The 14,416-nt window shown below is 44.3% G+C and overlaps 1 protein-coding gene across 1 annotated transcript in view; it reads left to right on the top strand.

Annotated features, from left to right (window-relative positions):
* The first annotated feature begins 7,432 nt into the window (after window positions 1–7,432).
* LOC146200454 (uncharacterized) overlaps window positions 7,433–14,416 on the top strand; it is a 102,001-nt gene continuing 95,017 nt past the window's right edge. Inside the window, exons 1-2 of the mRNA XM_084592369.1 lie at window positions 7,433–7,571; window positions 12,715–12,961. Coding sequence (XP_084448495.1) covers window positions 7,569–7,571; window positions 12,715–12,961 — 250 coding nt within the window. The 5' untranslated portion in view covers window positions 7,433–7,568. The remainder of the gene's footprint in view (window positions 7,572–12,714; window positions 12,962–14,416) is intronic.

Raw genomic sequence — 14,416 nt, 5'->3', positions numbered from 1 at the left:
GCTAGCGCGAAAAACGAACACCAAGAGTAGAAGGACACAACACGAGCGCTTGTTGCCTGTTTTGCGCTTAGGCGGGGAAGCCCGCGTTGAATCAACATGCATGTCCTCTCCTGCGGAGGTGGGAGGGGCAGAGCTATTGCTGCCAGCGGCCGTAGGCGGTGACCTAGCTAGTTTGAATTTGTTGCTGTTTTAGGGCAGCATTCTTTTTATTTAGGTCTTCAACCTCGCGGAGTAATTTTCCTACAAGGAATTTCAACTCTACCAGCTCAGAGGGGTTTGATTTAGGTTCCTAGGGATATGCTCGATCTGCACAACCCACCTTTTCTTTGCCGACGATGTAATGGTTCAAACCAGTGTTCTGTGTAGGAAGTGTAGCAGTCCTGGGTTTGGAGGTGGACCTGTCTCGTTATTCCAGACGTGGAAAGGAGCTGGACGATGTATGTAGTCCTTCCGCTCGCTGCTTCCGGAGCGGCCATGCCACTCATCAGGCCGCGGCGTCCCTTGGTTATACTGGGTCCGTAATTGGCATTCCTTTTCCTAGCGGCGTTTGGTAACGATATGTACGGAGTGCGGTATAGCTCGCGGCATTTTTTGCTGCCTAGTTCATAGCCTTTACCCCTGAGGGCACACTTGGGTTCACAATATTGGTTCTCAGGAGAGTTGGGTAAGACGCACCCGGGACCAATGTTACTAGACTAGTAACATTGCCCGGGACAGCGAAAGTTTTGCCGGCCCGAGCAAACGTTTTTGAGATATCCTATAGTTGCCCATACTCGGAACACACCTCGTATCTATTTTTTTAGAGGAGGCATCGAGTCATATGTCACCACAGGTGCTGCCGTGAAAAATTCTTAAAGTTTTTATGTTTTACATTTTTATAGCCTGCTGGGCGATGACGTCGCCACTCGAACGAGGATGGAGCTTTAATCGATCCAGAAACTATAGGACGAATTGAGTTGCAGATCATACCCAAGGAATAGGCTTGATTAGTAGCATATTATGTGGTGTCCACATAGACTGCACTGGTACCGGCGTGATAGCGTTTGTGCAATGCCGTGCGTCTGGCTTCTCGCCGAACTAGGTGGTGGACCGGGTGGATGTTTTTGAGGAGTGGATGAATTGTTAAGATAGATTGAATTGCTCCCATGGTGGCATGCATGGGTCTGAGGAAGATAGTGTTAAGACCTAGGAAAGAGAGAATATGCCTCCCCGTTGTGGTGGATGATAGGCGTTCAAATTGTGCTTTGCGAGTGGCTTCGATAACCTCATCTAGGGTACTGTAAACCTCCATAAGGGGAAAATGGGCACTTAAAGGTGTCTGGGGAGATTCAGGGCTTTTTATAGGCTTGCCTGATTATTGAATTTACTTCTTCTTCCTCCACTTTGGAAAGAAACAAGTATGGAAGGGATTCTCAGTCAAAAAAGACAATCGGAACCAATTGGAACCATTTGATTTTCCAACTGGAACCAAATGTGTTTTCGGACACTTAACCCATTGCAGCTAATGAGTGAGACCAACTGCACACAATTGGATCCAATGGGTCACACCAAATGCGTGCAATGGGTCCAACAGGTTATACCAATGGGGATCCAAAGGGCCACACCCATTGGTCCAATTGCACATATCATTTGGGACAAAAGGAAGACTGCTTGACAATCTGCATGTTTACTAAGCATGTGGAAACTGATAATTGCATGCTTAATGGAAATGATGGAGTACAGGCAAGCACACATCTCACACAAGAACAATATACATGTTGCACAGTAACATATAATACGAGATCACTACATACAATCAGGAAATTCTGCTCCTATTTATATGCACCACTCATCCTACTCTCATGCTGGGGCCAGTGACTCTTGCCATTTGAGTGCAGTTATTTTATTTTTTGTTTGCAGCAATAGTGCAGTGCAATAGTGCAATGAATGAGTTGTTCTGAGGAAGCAGCAATTGCCCTGACAATCTCTTCAACCACTACCACACTATATTTAGTGATTCAAAACAGCAATCCGCAATTTTGCACGAGGCAGGATTCACATGCCTGCTTTCAAAATGCTCAATTCTACTCAACCCCTGACCACATCAGCTGAACTCCTATGGGTATACTGCTGATGCGGGCAACCCTTGGAATGAAGCTGCCCACAGCACAGCTCGAGCGCACGTCAACCGAGTAGGGCCAGCTATAGACCTAGGCGATGTACGCGAACGCCTGGTTACCTATAACGAAATTACTCTTCACTACAGGGAGCGACGACTCCAGTATCTGCCCCCACACAAATCTCTCTCTAAACTCGAGCAGGTGACCTGGCGCCAGCTCCAGTCCCATACCTTTCTATCTCCAGCTCAGCTTGCTCATATCCACCCCGGTCTTTTCTCCCCTGTATGCACCCTCTGGGGGGCACCGAAAGCAAAAGCGGACTTTCACCATCTCCTCCACATTTGCTCTGAGCTCCAGTCACCCTGCAATTGGCAACCAAGAAATCTAGAGCGATGGGAGATTGCAGTGTCTAGCTCGGACCTGGCTGCACAAAAGGAGCTGGTGGGCTGGGCTCTAAGAGTCGCTAAGAGCCACAAGCTCCCGGCCACCCTACGCGATATCGAGCCGACCCATCAGTATAGGCAGTGATCACAAGGCTAAAGAACAAATAAGCGTTTTTACCATCACCATATCGCTTCTTGAATCTTGACACGTCCGAGTGCGCGTTCAGCGGAATTCGCTGTTTGCGTTCTTACAACGCCGGGGAACTGCACTGCTAAGGGTTTAACACTCACAGACGATATTTATCTTTCTAAATTTTTTGTTTTCATATTCTCTTTTTTTATGCACCGTTACTACCATCAGCAAACATTGGCTTGCCATTGAGAACAATTTGACACATTTGTAACCTCCTTTTTACAATGTTTGTTTTACAATTGTTTCAATTATTTATAATTAATTATCTCAATTCACTAATCAATATTAACAGTCTAAATTTTCTTCATTAGCAATACCAAGTATTAGCTCTTCATTCAAAGAATTATGACGCTCTTTGAACACCCTTTTCTCAATTTTTCAATTTTTTCATTTTCTCATTCCTTGAATTAATCAATTAATTAGAATGATTTCATTAACTCCTCATATCCTATCACACCGCCCAATCAAATATTCCTAGAACTACAAATTACAATGATTCGATTTTTTTTTTTACACAGCCCCCGATTATTTCCCACACGCGGTGCCAACTACAACTACAGCTACTACACTACGACGTCGACGGCTTTTCGGCCGAGCGAGCTGTGTAAACTATCGCTTAAAGCAACTGTTTAGTGCTTTTATTTTTTTTTTGCGATCGAGGGAGACAAAACTGAAATGGAAGCCATTGGCTTTGGGACCACCTCCTGTATTTACCAAAATTTTTGTATTCAGTCACTTCGTTGAATAAATTTTGATTCTGAATGGATATGTTGATTGGATTCATGCGTCGCAACTGCTTTAAGAGGTCGTTAGCGAATACTCTACTTGCACGAAGCTTCGTTTAGCTTCGATTTTGTGCTAGAAAAAAAGCCCCATTGCCTCACGCTCGAGAACTTTAGGATCGACATATTCACCACTTGAGGAACCAATCTGACATCGCATTGAGCGCGGCTTCTATAATACACAGGAAGGGGGGGGGGGGGGGGGGGGGCAAGATTGTGTTAACAAAATGCTCAATAATAAATCTGAGACAAACAGCCACATGATTGGAAATATTTTTATAGGAAACGACGTTTAGGGAGCTGACTGTCTTCTGCGCTATCTGCCGAAAGTTTGCTAGTTTTCTAATGTTGCAGGGTTGGGGAGCTGTGGGCTACATGGCTTCTCCCGGCCTTGCGGGGCTGGGAGACAGGGGCCTTCGCCTTTTTCAATGTGGATCTCTTTTCCACAGGCATCTGTCTCCGTCTGCATGCCGCCATTGCACTCGCTGTCGTTTCGGCGGCGGACGATGGCTGTTGCGAGGCGCGTCTTTCATATCATATCTTATCTTCTCTTTTCTCTGATCTCTCAATTCCTCCTCTGTCCGCACGAGGCAGCGGTGGTAGCTCAGATATAGCCAGTTGGCAGGCCAGTACAGGTCCTTTTCCTCTTTCTTACAGTAGCAACAAATAATTTTACAAACAATCAGTGTTTACACACTGGAGAGAACTGCAGGTACCTTTCTTTCATTAACGGGTCCATATAAGGAAGACGCATTCGAATTAACGTTACATGCCTGGGAAACTGGCTGCAGCAGTATTTATGGATACCGTTTGAGGTCTGCGTTTCCTATCATGAAATATATATTGTATGATTAATAAGTATTCTAGCTGCGAATATATACTATAAACTTTTGCAACAGTAGACGCGAACTGTGCTTCTATCGGTTAAATCGCTGACTTATTCGGACTGAAATTTTGCACACAAATTTAGCATACAACCGTCTATCATTTTTAATACCAGTTTAGGCGCTGTATACTTGTCTAATTCGATCAGAATGTATTCGAAATCCGCGTCGGCTGCAGCATCGACGACTCAAAAGAAGGCCTTATGCTATTTTAAATGAATTTTGATCGAAGCAAGGAAGTCATTCAAATTGGCATTAAAAACGATATACGGTTGTATGCTGTTTGTGCGCCGATTTTCTGCGCGAGTAATCGAGCGATTAAACTGATCGCGTTTAGCGTTGCAACACTCGTTAGGCCCATGCCCTGATCGGCATCTCGAGGAGTGCGCATAGGTATACTCACCGATGAGAGCAAGCCTATTCTAAAGCCTGTAGTTGGAGGGACCCAACCACAGATTGCTAAATACACGGGCGGTATGCGGCGACGGCCCATCGGGCATGGGCCCGTCGGGCTGAAAAACAAAAAACTTCATTGCCTGACGCGTACAGGAGTTACGCCTAGACAATGGCCGTTAGTCCTTGTGCTATACCTTAAGTGCGCCGTCTTCAGCGCGCGGCAATGGGAGCGTGGGTGTCACCGGTGCGATGAAAAGCGTAGGTGGCGCTGTTAGTCGCGCGCGCGCCGCAAAGGAAATGTTCTGGGCGTCTGCTTCTGTGCGTCATGTCCTGCGTTGATACCGTTGCATCGCATTGCTTGTCTGTCGTACTATATGATACTTTGCTGTTTGGTCAAGCAGGAAAACACGTGTCTGCAGAGAGCGCAGTCGCAGTTCCAGTTAGTCTCTTCCCATAAGACGAACTGCCCGGAGTGCCCGGATCTCCTCCTGGAGACCCGGGCACTCCGGCACAGTAGTCGGGCGTCTTACCATGCACCCCCGCGGCAGGGCAAAGAACTCTTGCTGATCTATTTTGTTTGAATGTGGGTGGATACATATGTACAGGCAGTTGCATAAAAAATAAAACAGAGCTCTCACTGATCTGTTTCGTTTTTTTGTTTTTATACAACTACCTGTTCATATGTATCCGCCCCCATTCAAATAAGTATTAACCAGCCCCTGGCATATAATTTATGTCTTCAAGCAATCTTCACATATCTCTATTTACACGTACGTGGCGCAAACAATCAAATTACGCTCAGTCTAAAACACACTAAATTTGTTTTTCATATTCCTCGCGAGCCTCAATGGAGGACTGCAGTCTAGCCCGAATAAACCGGAGCATCCACTAATAAAAATTTGTGTGATCATAAAAGTGCCTTAGACATTTGTCGGTTTAATACTACGTTTAGTCAGTCGTGCATGAGTGGCACAATTTATTGTTGCGCGCCTTTGCGGACCGAACTACCGGTGACAGAGGTGCTTCACTCGTTTGCTCAGCAGCACTACAGTGCTCTAAAGCATCATAGCAGATATGCGCTCCTCTAGCATTGGATGCAATTTATGAGCATCCCCATTGAAATGGGATGGTAGTAATTGCTATCATGCTCGTTTTTCCTCTACATCTTAATTATTGTTCTAGGTCGGTTCACTTTGCCACCCTTCCATTTATTGAATTTTTGTTTCTACATTACTAGCATTATGTCACTTTTCCGCTTTTAAGCCACCAATCTTCCAATCTCTTTTTGCTAGCTTCCACCGCAGGTTCATTCACCCGGCCACGTGGTATCTCAACCCCCAGTCCACACGAAGAGTGAGTGCGCCTGCATCGACTTCCTGATGAATACCACCATATACGAGTATAAGTTGGTTATTGGTTTGGGTTTACCACATACTGCACATGTGTCATTTTCATGGTTAAATTTCTTTTTTTGTAGCTGCGTCCTCTAAGGCACCCTGAGCTAACTTCAAAAAGTAGGGCACTACCTGTTATCAAAGAAAGCTTCCTTTCTGATTTGCCTTTTCCATTTTCGGTATAGTTCTACACTCTGTTTCTTTTCCATAGAATTTATCCAATTTTTACCTTCTGCGTTTTTCACCTGTTGCTTAACGCTTTTTATTTCTTTGCCCTTGTGACTAGCATACTTACTGGTTAGTTTCTTAGTTATTTTCCTCCATTGTAAGTCGACGCTTTTTAGGTATAGGTATTTAAATACTTTAGCTGCCCATCTGTTACAGTCCAGTCTCCTCAGGTGTTCCTCACATAATATTTTACTCTGAGCTTCCCGTACTTCGAAAGATGCCTAGCACATATCTCCCTGTACCGCCTCATTTGTGGTTTTGCCGTGGGCTCCCAGTGTCCGTCCGACGGCTCTCTGATTTATTTCTAGTGTCGACTGTAGCTCTGCTTTTAGGCACAAGACCGCATTTCCGAAAGTAAGCCCGGGCATCATATATATAATTACTCTACAAATACCCCTCAGCACCTGATACCATTTGTATCCCCACAGCGCCCTATGCTTCATTATCCCGGAATTGTTTCGCCATTTTGTCCCAAGTGATTGCTCATGCTTTTCAATGTATGTCAATCCTTCGGTTACCTATACCCCGAGATATTTATATTCTGCACGACTCTGGGTATTTTATGGCCTTGTATTTTAAGATCCTGATCAGTTGATCCGTTTAAAATCATTAGACCCAGCATAACTGGGCTAAAACGGAAGCTTATATGCGTCCCCATCGTCTCCGCAATTCCTAACTAGAGTTTGCAAGTCCTGCCCTACCGCCTTTCCGCTTAAGCTATCCTCTCGTGCCGCCCGGAGCGGTCATCGCTGAAACGACCAGCTCGCCAGCGGCAGAATGTTCGGCCAATGTTCGGCCCATGGTTCGGCCCAAGTTCGGCCGGTCAGAAGCACGTCAGAAGGTACAAGTAGCATCGTCTACACATGCGGTGTATTTCAAGTTTCAAACCATGGAGGTGGAGCGTGCGAAACCGCAACCGAAACCATTTGAACATTATTTCCGGCCATGTCACGCCCATGATGTTTTTATTATAATATATTATACACAATTTAAAGATTCCTTGTGACGTTTTTTTTTTTGAAGTTTTAATGTTATCGTAATTTGATTATTGTGCTTGTCACGTGACCAGAAGCTAGCGTCGTCCAAAAAGTGTTTTCGTCTGGCGCGCTACTTGGACGACTTGAGTTTTACACCGTATGTTTACTTGTCGACAGCTTGTGTACTGGCCACTTTTAAGTGTGTCCTGACCGTGGTCCGCAAGAGCTTTTGATGGTAAGCTGGCGCTGAACTGGGTTCTGAATGGAGTTAACTGTGCCGCGAAGAAAACAATAAGAATGCATGGTTCCTGGCAAATCGAGCGACTCGTTGTTTTGTTGTTTCTATTGTAGCTGCAACACCCATCGAAGGCTTTCACTATCATGCAGTGACTAGCGTATGTGTTCTTGATGGATTTCTAAATTGCTCGTGCGCTTTCATTTGCTTTTGAGTTTACACGTTGTCTGAAGCGTAAGAATGGCGCCCTTTCTAGTGCAGTTATGACAATTGTATCATATGGCATGGGAATGTACGTGCACAATACTTCGAGCCCTGTGCCACTCGTAAATGACGCGCAAAGCGTAATCCTTGAAGCTTCGTTCAAGCACTGTAGAGAATGTATGGCAGGTAGTTCGCGGAGAGCGGTCTCTTCATTGTTGTTGTTATGCTCATTCTGTGGCAGTACTCGGCAAAGCGAATGGCGAGCAGGATACAAATACACGCAAGTGCGCATCTTTCTATCTTTTCTTTATTTAAGGGGGGGTGCGTAGGCGTGCACAGGGTTCTTCAGTAGGGGAAGCCAAATTTACCTCTGCCTCCCCCCCTCCCCACCTCTGCGCATGCATGCCTACAGAGGGGGAAGGTAGGGTGATGGGGGAAGGGGGGGGGGGGGGTTGTATTGCATCATTCCCCAAAACTTTGATCTGCTGTGGAACGTTGTAATGTTGAAACCGTTGTCTGGTCTCGGGCTCAGCAGCACACAAACCCATGGTGTATTCCTTTTCGCCAGCAGCCTAAACATATAACAAGGAAAAGTTCTGCACCTTAGTATATCTTCATTTCATTTTCTCATCTATGACGGATGCATTAGATAATATGCATGCAACACACACCGGAGAGCTGCCTATAGATATTCATGCTACACTGCAAAATAATAGCTTTGGGGAAATATAAGCATATCCCCCCCCCCCCCCCCCCTAGTTAGAAAAACAGCAAGAATATGCATGTTATGCCTTGTGTGTATTTTACACTGCTTGCCTTTGCTTTACTCTGCAGGGTTACATCAATGAGTTTGACTACACGCAGCACCAATCTGGACATTAATCGCTGTGAACTGCTATACATTTGTCAATGCATCTGTTCATAGTGCTAGAGCACCAATTCTGACAATCGCCGTATCGTGGCCGCCCCAATAAAGCATCCGTGTGTGTGGTGTGCCATGCCAATTAATGTCAGTGCATGCTAAAAAAACTCAAGATTGTCGAAATTAATTCAGCACCCTCTTTCTTCTTTCACTGAATCCTTGCTCTCACACCACGGTTCACGTGTCGACTGGACGACAGATTTACAGTGGCTTTCTCCTCTCCGTAATCATTCTGCTCATGGCTGTCATGGATGAGAACATTGGATGATTATCAAGGCTGGCATATTCAGAAGAACAGAAGAGGCATACATGGTGCTGGGAGATAGCTGTGTGATCTGCTTACATGACTCACTTTGCACAAGGTGCCTTGAGGCTGTTTTTCTGTCAACTTTGCTACTTGTTACAGCTGGTCAGGATACTAGGGTCTTTATAGCGAAGAATTTGTAACAGTGGGCAAGAAACTTCCTAGCCTGGGAGCTGTGGAAATTGTTGAGTGCTTTTTAAAGTTTCTCTTTATCTGATCTTTAAGCATACTGTATTGTGCTCTTCAGCAGTTCAGCTCAGGCTTTGAATACTATCACTTGGTTTGAACTGGAATTGAACTCGGGGAATTCGTGCCTGGGTGTGCATTCCCAACATTTCCAACACCAATTGCAGTTTTGAGTGGAGTCACCAAACTAAACAACATATTGGCAGGATGTTACCAGTTGATTTTTTGCTTTATAAGGGCTCAGGAGATGTATCAGGGATATGGAGTGTCCAGAAGCACTACTTACAGGTGCTATTGCATTGATCCAAAGACTGCCACCACTCTAAAAAAAAAAAAAAACAATGAAATGAAGAAAGAAGAGGTAAAAAGTAGGGAAATGTGCTGCCCAGTGTGTCTTAAAAAGTGCTGTCCCTCTCTCTTTCATGTTCAACAGTAGATGTATGTCATTGCCATAAAGCTTCTTCCTTTTAATATGCAAGGTTTATTCATTTTAATCTTTGTGGTGAGACAAATATTTTATCAACCTGCTTTACGTGCACTGCTGGCCTCTCCCATATTCCTATAATTAACCCACAAGTTGTGGCCACAGAACCCCTTCATGATATCATCCTAAGTTCTCTTCTACACTTGCCCTTTCTTGGAATCTAGTCATTTACTTTTAGTGACTGCAGGTTGTATTTGCATTATATGCCCTACCCATTTCTACCTCTTGATTTCGACTAGAATGTGATTGACTTCTTTTTCCGACCCACTCTGCTCACTTCATTTGTCTTAATATTACACGTACCTATCACATTCCTTTCCATAGCTTGATGCATTGTTTTGAAGAATGCCTGCCAAATGCGCTCCACCCCATCCTTTTTCTTCAAGCTATTTCACTCACGAGGGCAGGATCTGGAGTCCGTTTCTGCCTTACATAAGTGTGCTCTCTTACCACATCCAGCAGCTTGGTACCTGCTATTCCCTTCCCAGAGTTTGTTAAGTCACTTGTGTTTATTGCATATTAATTTTTAGGATCATCGTTCTGCTTTGCATGTCTAGATAATCGGTCATGCTTTGCATTTCATTCCCTGAGTTCCTTAGCAAGGCAATATCATCAATGATTTGTAGATTGCCAACTCTGGTCTCTAACTGTTCCCAATCTACATCTCTAAACATTACCTGTAAGCAGGTGGATAATAGTACTGGAGTGATTATGTACCTGTTGTGTCCGAGATACATAAACAGAAAAGTAGGAAGAAAAAGATAAACCAGGAGTGTACAAGGCTCCACGTTAAAACAAATGTGGTGTAGAAGCCTTGTGGGGTAGAAGAAACACGTGGAATGGAGCACTGTATGCTTTTGATCTTTTTTTTCTTTCCTTGTTGGCCAGTTTATATTTATATCTTATGTTTGATTTTTGCTTAGAAGCCTTATGCAATAATGTTACCTCTCTTTTTACTCTCTTGAGTTTGCTTGTTTTTTTTTATTTTAGCCAGTTAAGTTATTTGTTGATCTTAGATCTTTTATCTCAACCTTTAAAAGAGCGCAATGGAGCAGTGATTACGTTTGAGTAGGTTGTTATCTCCTTTTTGTTTATTTGCCTCCCTGGAACTGTGCTTTTCTTATTTTCCACATGCTATTCTTCTGATTGTGCTTTTCACTGACAGCTCCTATATATTTGACGTGGCTTTTTTCTAATAAAGCTGCAAGTTAGCACCTGTCTCATTTACATTTGTGTCATCCTTGTCTTGTTTGCACTATCTTTTGTAAAAACTGTTCTGTGTCACTTTTACACATTCTGTAACCACCCAAAGTCCAGACACGAACTTCTAACCCATGTGCTGTACGATGTCAATGCACGTAAAAGAACCCCAGGTGGTTGAAATTTCCGGAGTCCTCCACTACGGCATCTCTCATAGCCTGAGTCGCTTTGGGACGTAAAACCCCACAAACCAAACCAAACCAAACTTCTGAGAAAATCACTTCTTTTAAACCTCAGCCAGTCTTTGCCATGCATTCCTGCCTGCTAGCATTAATAAATGGCTTATTCTTTCATGCCTGAAAATATAGCCACTTGCACGGAAAAAACATTTGTGAACAACTATGAAGTCACTTGAAAAGCATTTTTATCTTCTTTGTAATTTTGTTTGCTTTGCTGTCAATTCTCTGAATCCATTTTTGGATTTTCAATGCAGTTTTTGTATTTGTTGCTTTGCCTCTTTTTCATTGTTGTCTTTTTTTTTTTCAGCAAGCACATTAAACTTCCTCTTCTTATGTAAGGAGAAGATAACTGAAATTGAATTGTTGTATGCACTGACTGCAGTTGTTATCGACAGAGGGCTTTTTTTTCCTTTGGCCCTACCTTTGTGAAAGAGGGGGAAGAGTATAAGATGGTTTGAAGATGGAACAGTTATTGAAGCTCTCTGCGGGCATAGAGAGATGATAAGTAGGTTTTTTATTGAACTTTGTCAAAAGGGGGACCATGGCCAGCTCCAGTGTGTATTGCAATTCCTAATCGTAGATCAGGAATTACTATGAACTTTTTCACTCCATTTGTTATTCAGTTGTTAGTGTTAAAGGCATGAAATGTGTGCATCAACTCTGTTGCAGATCTTCCCGAGTTTACTAAGAGTTATAGGTACATGAATTTGGCACAAAACTTGGTTGCTCAGGATGGCTTTTTTTCTTGTGGACCGTTAGGGAGTAGAATATGTTACCAAGTTATGTCATGGTAGGCCGCAACAATTAATCTTTCATTTATTAATGCGAAAGCACTGATCCAGAAGTTCAGAGCCTTACAAATCATCGAACACTTCTTCATCCACTTGTTGCACTTTCACACTAAAGAAAGAAAGGGCCTCTGGAGCAGAGCAGATTTTAGCCCAGGAATGTGTCATGGGAAGTGAATACAGAATGTCTTAGCTATCGCCACAACCAAATGCTCCACATGCTGCCGCAACACACTCTCGAGTTAAGCATTGCATGTCTTTGTCACCGCCAACTGTGCGCAAAAGCTTTCACATATCCGAATTGTATTTTATGTGTTTCTTGCTACACGCACACTTTGTGTATTTGTCCTCCGCAATAAGTGTTGAGCAATGAATGGAATTCGATACCGAGAGCTATGAATCGTGAAAATCTCATTGCGAAACATGCTTCATAGTTCTGTAGTGTGTGATAGAAGAATGAACATTTTTCTCCCTGTGTATCAAATGTTCATCTAACATGTATATATTATGAACGATGCTAAGTATTTAGTATTTGTTGTTGGATAGTAACTTCTTTTTATTCCTTTGACTTTTTTGAGAAAATTGTACACTACACTATCAAACAGACACACGAGGAAGCGGGACAACCAACGTACACAGGAGAAGTACATTGGTTGTTCTGTTCCTTGTCTGTCTGTTTCGTAGTGTAGCAGAAAATGTTTAACCATCTAGTCCTCATCGCCGTTTTTCTTCCTTTGAGTATTCTTTGCAGTTTATCTGTACTCCCCCCTCCCTCTCATGTAATGTGCTCCGCCCTGGTGTGGAATGGCTGTGCAGGGAGAGTGTGCTCACGAGCCCTGTTGGCGGGGCCTGGTGCGTGACCCTGTGGATGGCAGTGCCTGCTGCCTGGGGTGCAGTGCACACCTGCTCCTGCACTGGTCCCATCTGTGGAGCGTGCCCCGAGCAGCGGCTGCGGCCCAGGCCCTGGCAGGGGCGTTGCAAGATCTGCCACGACCTTTGCCGGGACCCCTGCGCACCGCAGCAGCGTCGTCCATCTGGGCTCTGGCTGCAGCAGGCCTGCACTGTGAGGGCTGCATTTTTATTAACTCTCACGTGTTCGGCCCTTCTACTACACCGGGATCATTGGCAACCACTGAAGTCGCTATCGAAAAACCATAGAGTTTGAATAATCTTTGCCACTGTGGTGTATTTTGCAGCCGTGGATTTATGGGGACCCACAGGAGTGGCCCAGCTGAACCCTAACGAAAAAGGTGTAGTCTAAGTTGAGGATATTGCAGTGAGCTATGTAATGGAAGATTATAGGGACAATATTAACTCTCTAGTTGAAATTAAGAAGAAATGGGCATGGGCAAGGCTTGCTTTGTGAAAGCAAGGTGTTCGGTGGTTACTAAGGGTGACAGAGTGGGCTCCAAGGGAAGGCGAGCGTGGGGGGGGGGGGGGGGGAGCAGAAATTAAGGTTACCAGATGAGATTAGGAAGCTGTGGGGATCAGGCAGATGCAGCTTGCGCAGGACTGGGATAATTTGAGGGTTATGGGAGAGGTCTTCGCCCTGCACTGAGTGCATTTTGCTGTTTTTGCTGTTTTTAAGGCATTTTAGTTAGCAAGGCAGGCATTGATTTATCAGAAGTATGCTTTTCTCTTTGTAAATAGTCAAGCTGAGCTGTGGAGCTTGATGAATTTCGGTTCAGAGGTGGCTCAGTGACAAGATTGAATCCTGGCCTCATTGTGGCCGCTGCAGAGTGCGAACACTAGTGGTTTTGTTCCCTGGAACTAGTGGTTTTGTTCCGTGCACGCTGAAGTACCCCAGCTGGTTGCGATGTTAAGGCGTCATGCAGCAGACTTTCCTAAATGCATCGTGCAGCTGTAGAATGCAGCGTATGCTTGGTTCCTCAAAGATTAATCCCCCATTTCTTAGTTGCCGTGTTCAACTTTCCCATTTTATTTTTTTCAACACTTGCAACTCGGACTGCATGAGGCCTACTGGTATACTTGATATTCATCCGACAGCTTCTTGCCTTGTTTATAGCAAATGATAGTAATCCAGAAAATAAATTAGTGGCTATTATAATATCATGCAAATCCCATTTCTAGAGTACAGCTGTGTGGCCTAACATCTGTGAAATGTTCTTTTGTGTGCAAAAAAAAAAAAACATTTTTCTATGTAAATAATCTATCAGTGTGGTAGTGTCCAAAGGCCCTGTTCTTCAGAAAATCGGGCGTTGGTGTTGTGAATGAAAAATCACGTAGCAGGTGACCGCATACAATAGCTGGGTTGGCAGGAGCTCCCAGCTCAGATGGCACCTTGGATCGCAAGTCAGGCACCTGTGCTACATGGGCACGTTTGTAAGACTCGGCTGAAGCGAGTATTTATTTGTGTTTCACATAGGGGGGTAGCTGACATCTGGATGCTAATGGGTAGGGTGGCGAAAACCATTGATGAAAAAAAAAGAGTGCAGGCCCAAAAGTGCCTTTTACCTAAGTGGAGTCCCTAGCCTAGGACCCTGCTGGACAAAACTGC

This window comes from Amblyomma maculatum, chromosome 2 (genome assembly GCF_055883805.1).
Source record: "Amblyomma maculatum isolate TAMU_Amacu chromosome 2, ASM5588380v1, whole genome shotgun sequence".
NCBI classification, from domain to species: Eukaryota; Metazoa; Arthropoda; class Arachnida; order Ixodida; family Ixodidae; genus Amblyomma; species Amblyomma maculatum.
The sequence above is the reverse complement of the archived record's forward strand: the minus strand, read 5'-3'. Positions and strand labels throughout refer to the sequence as shown.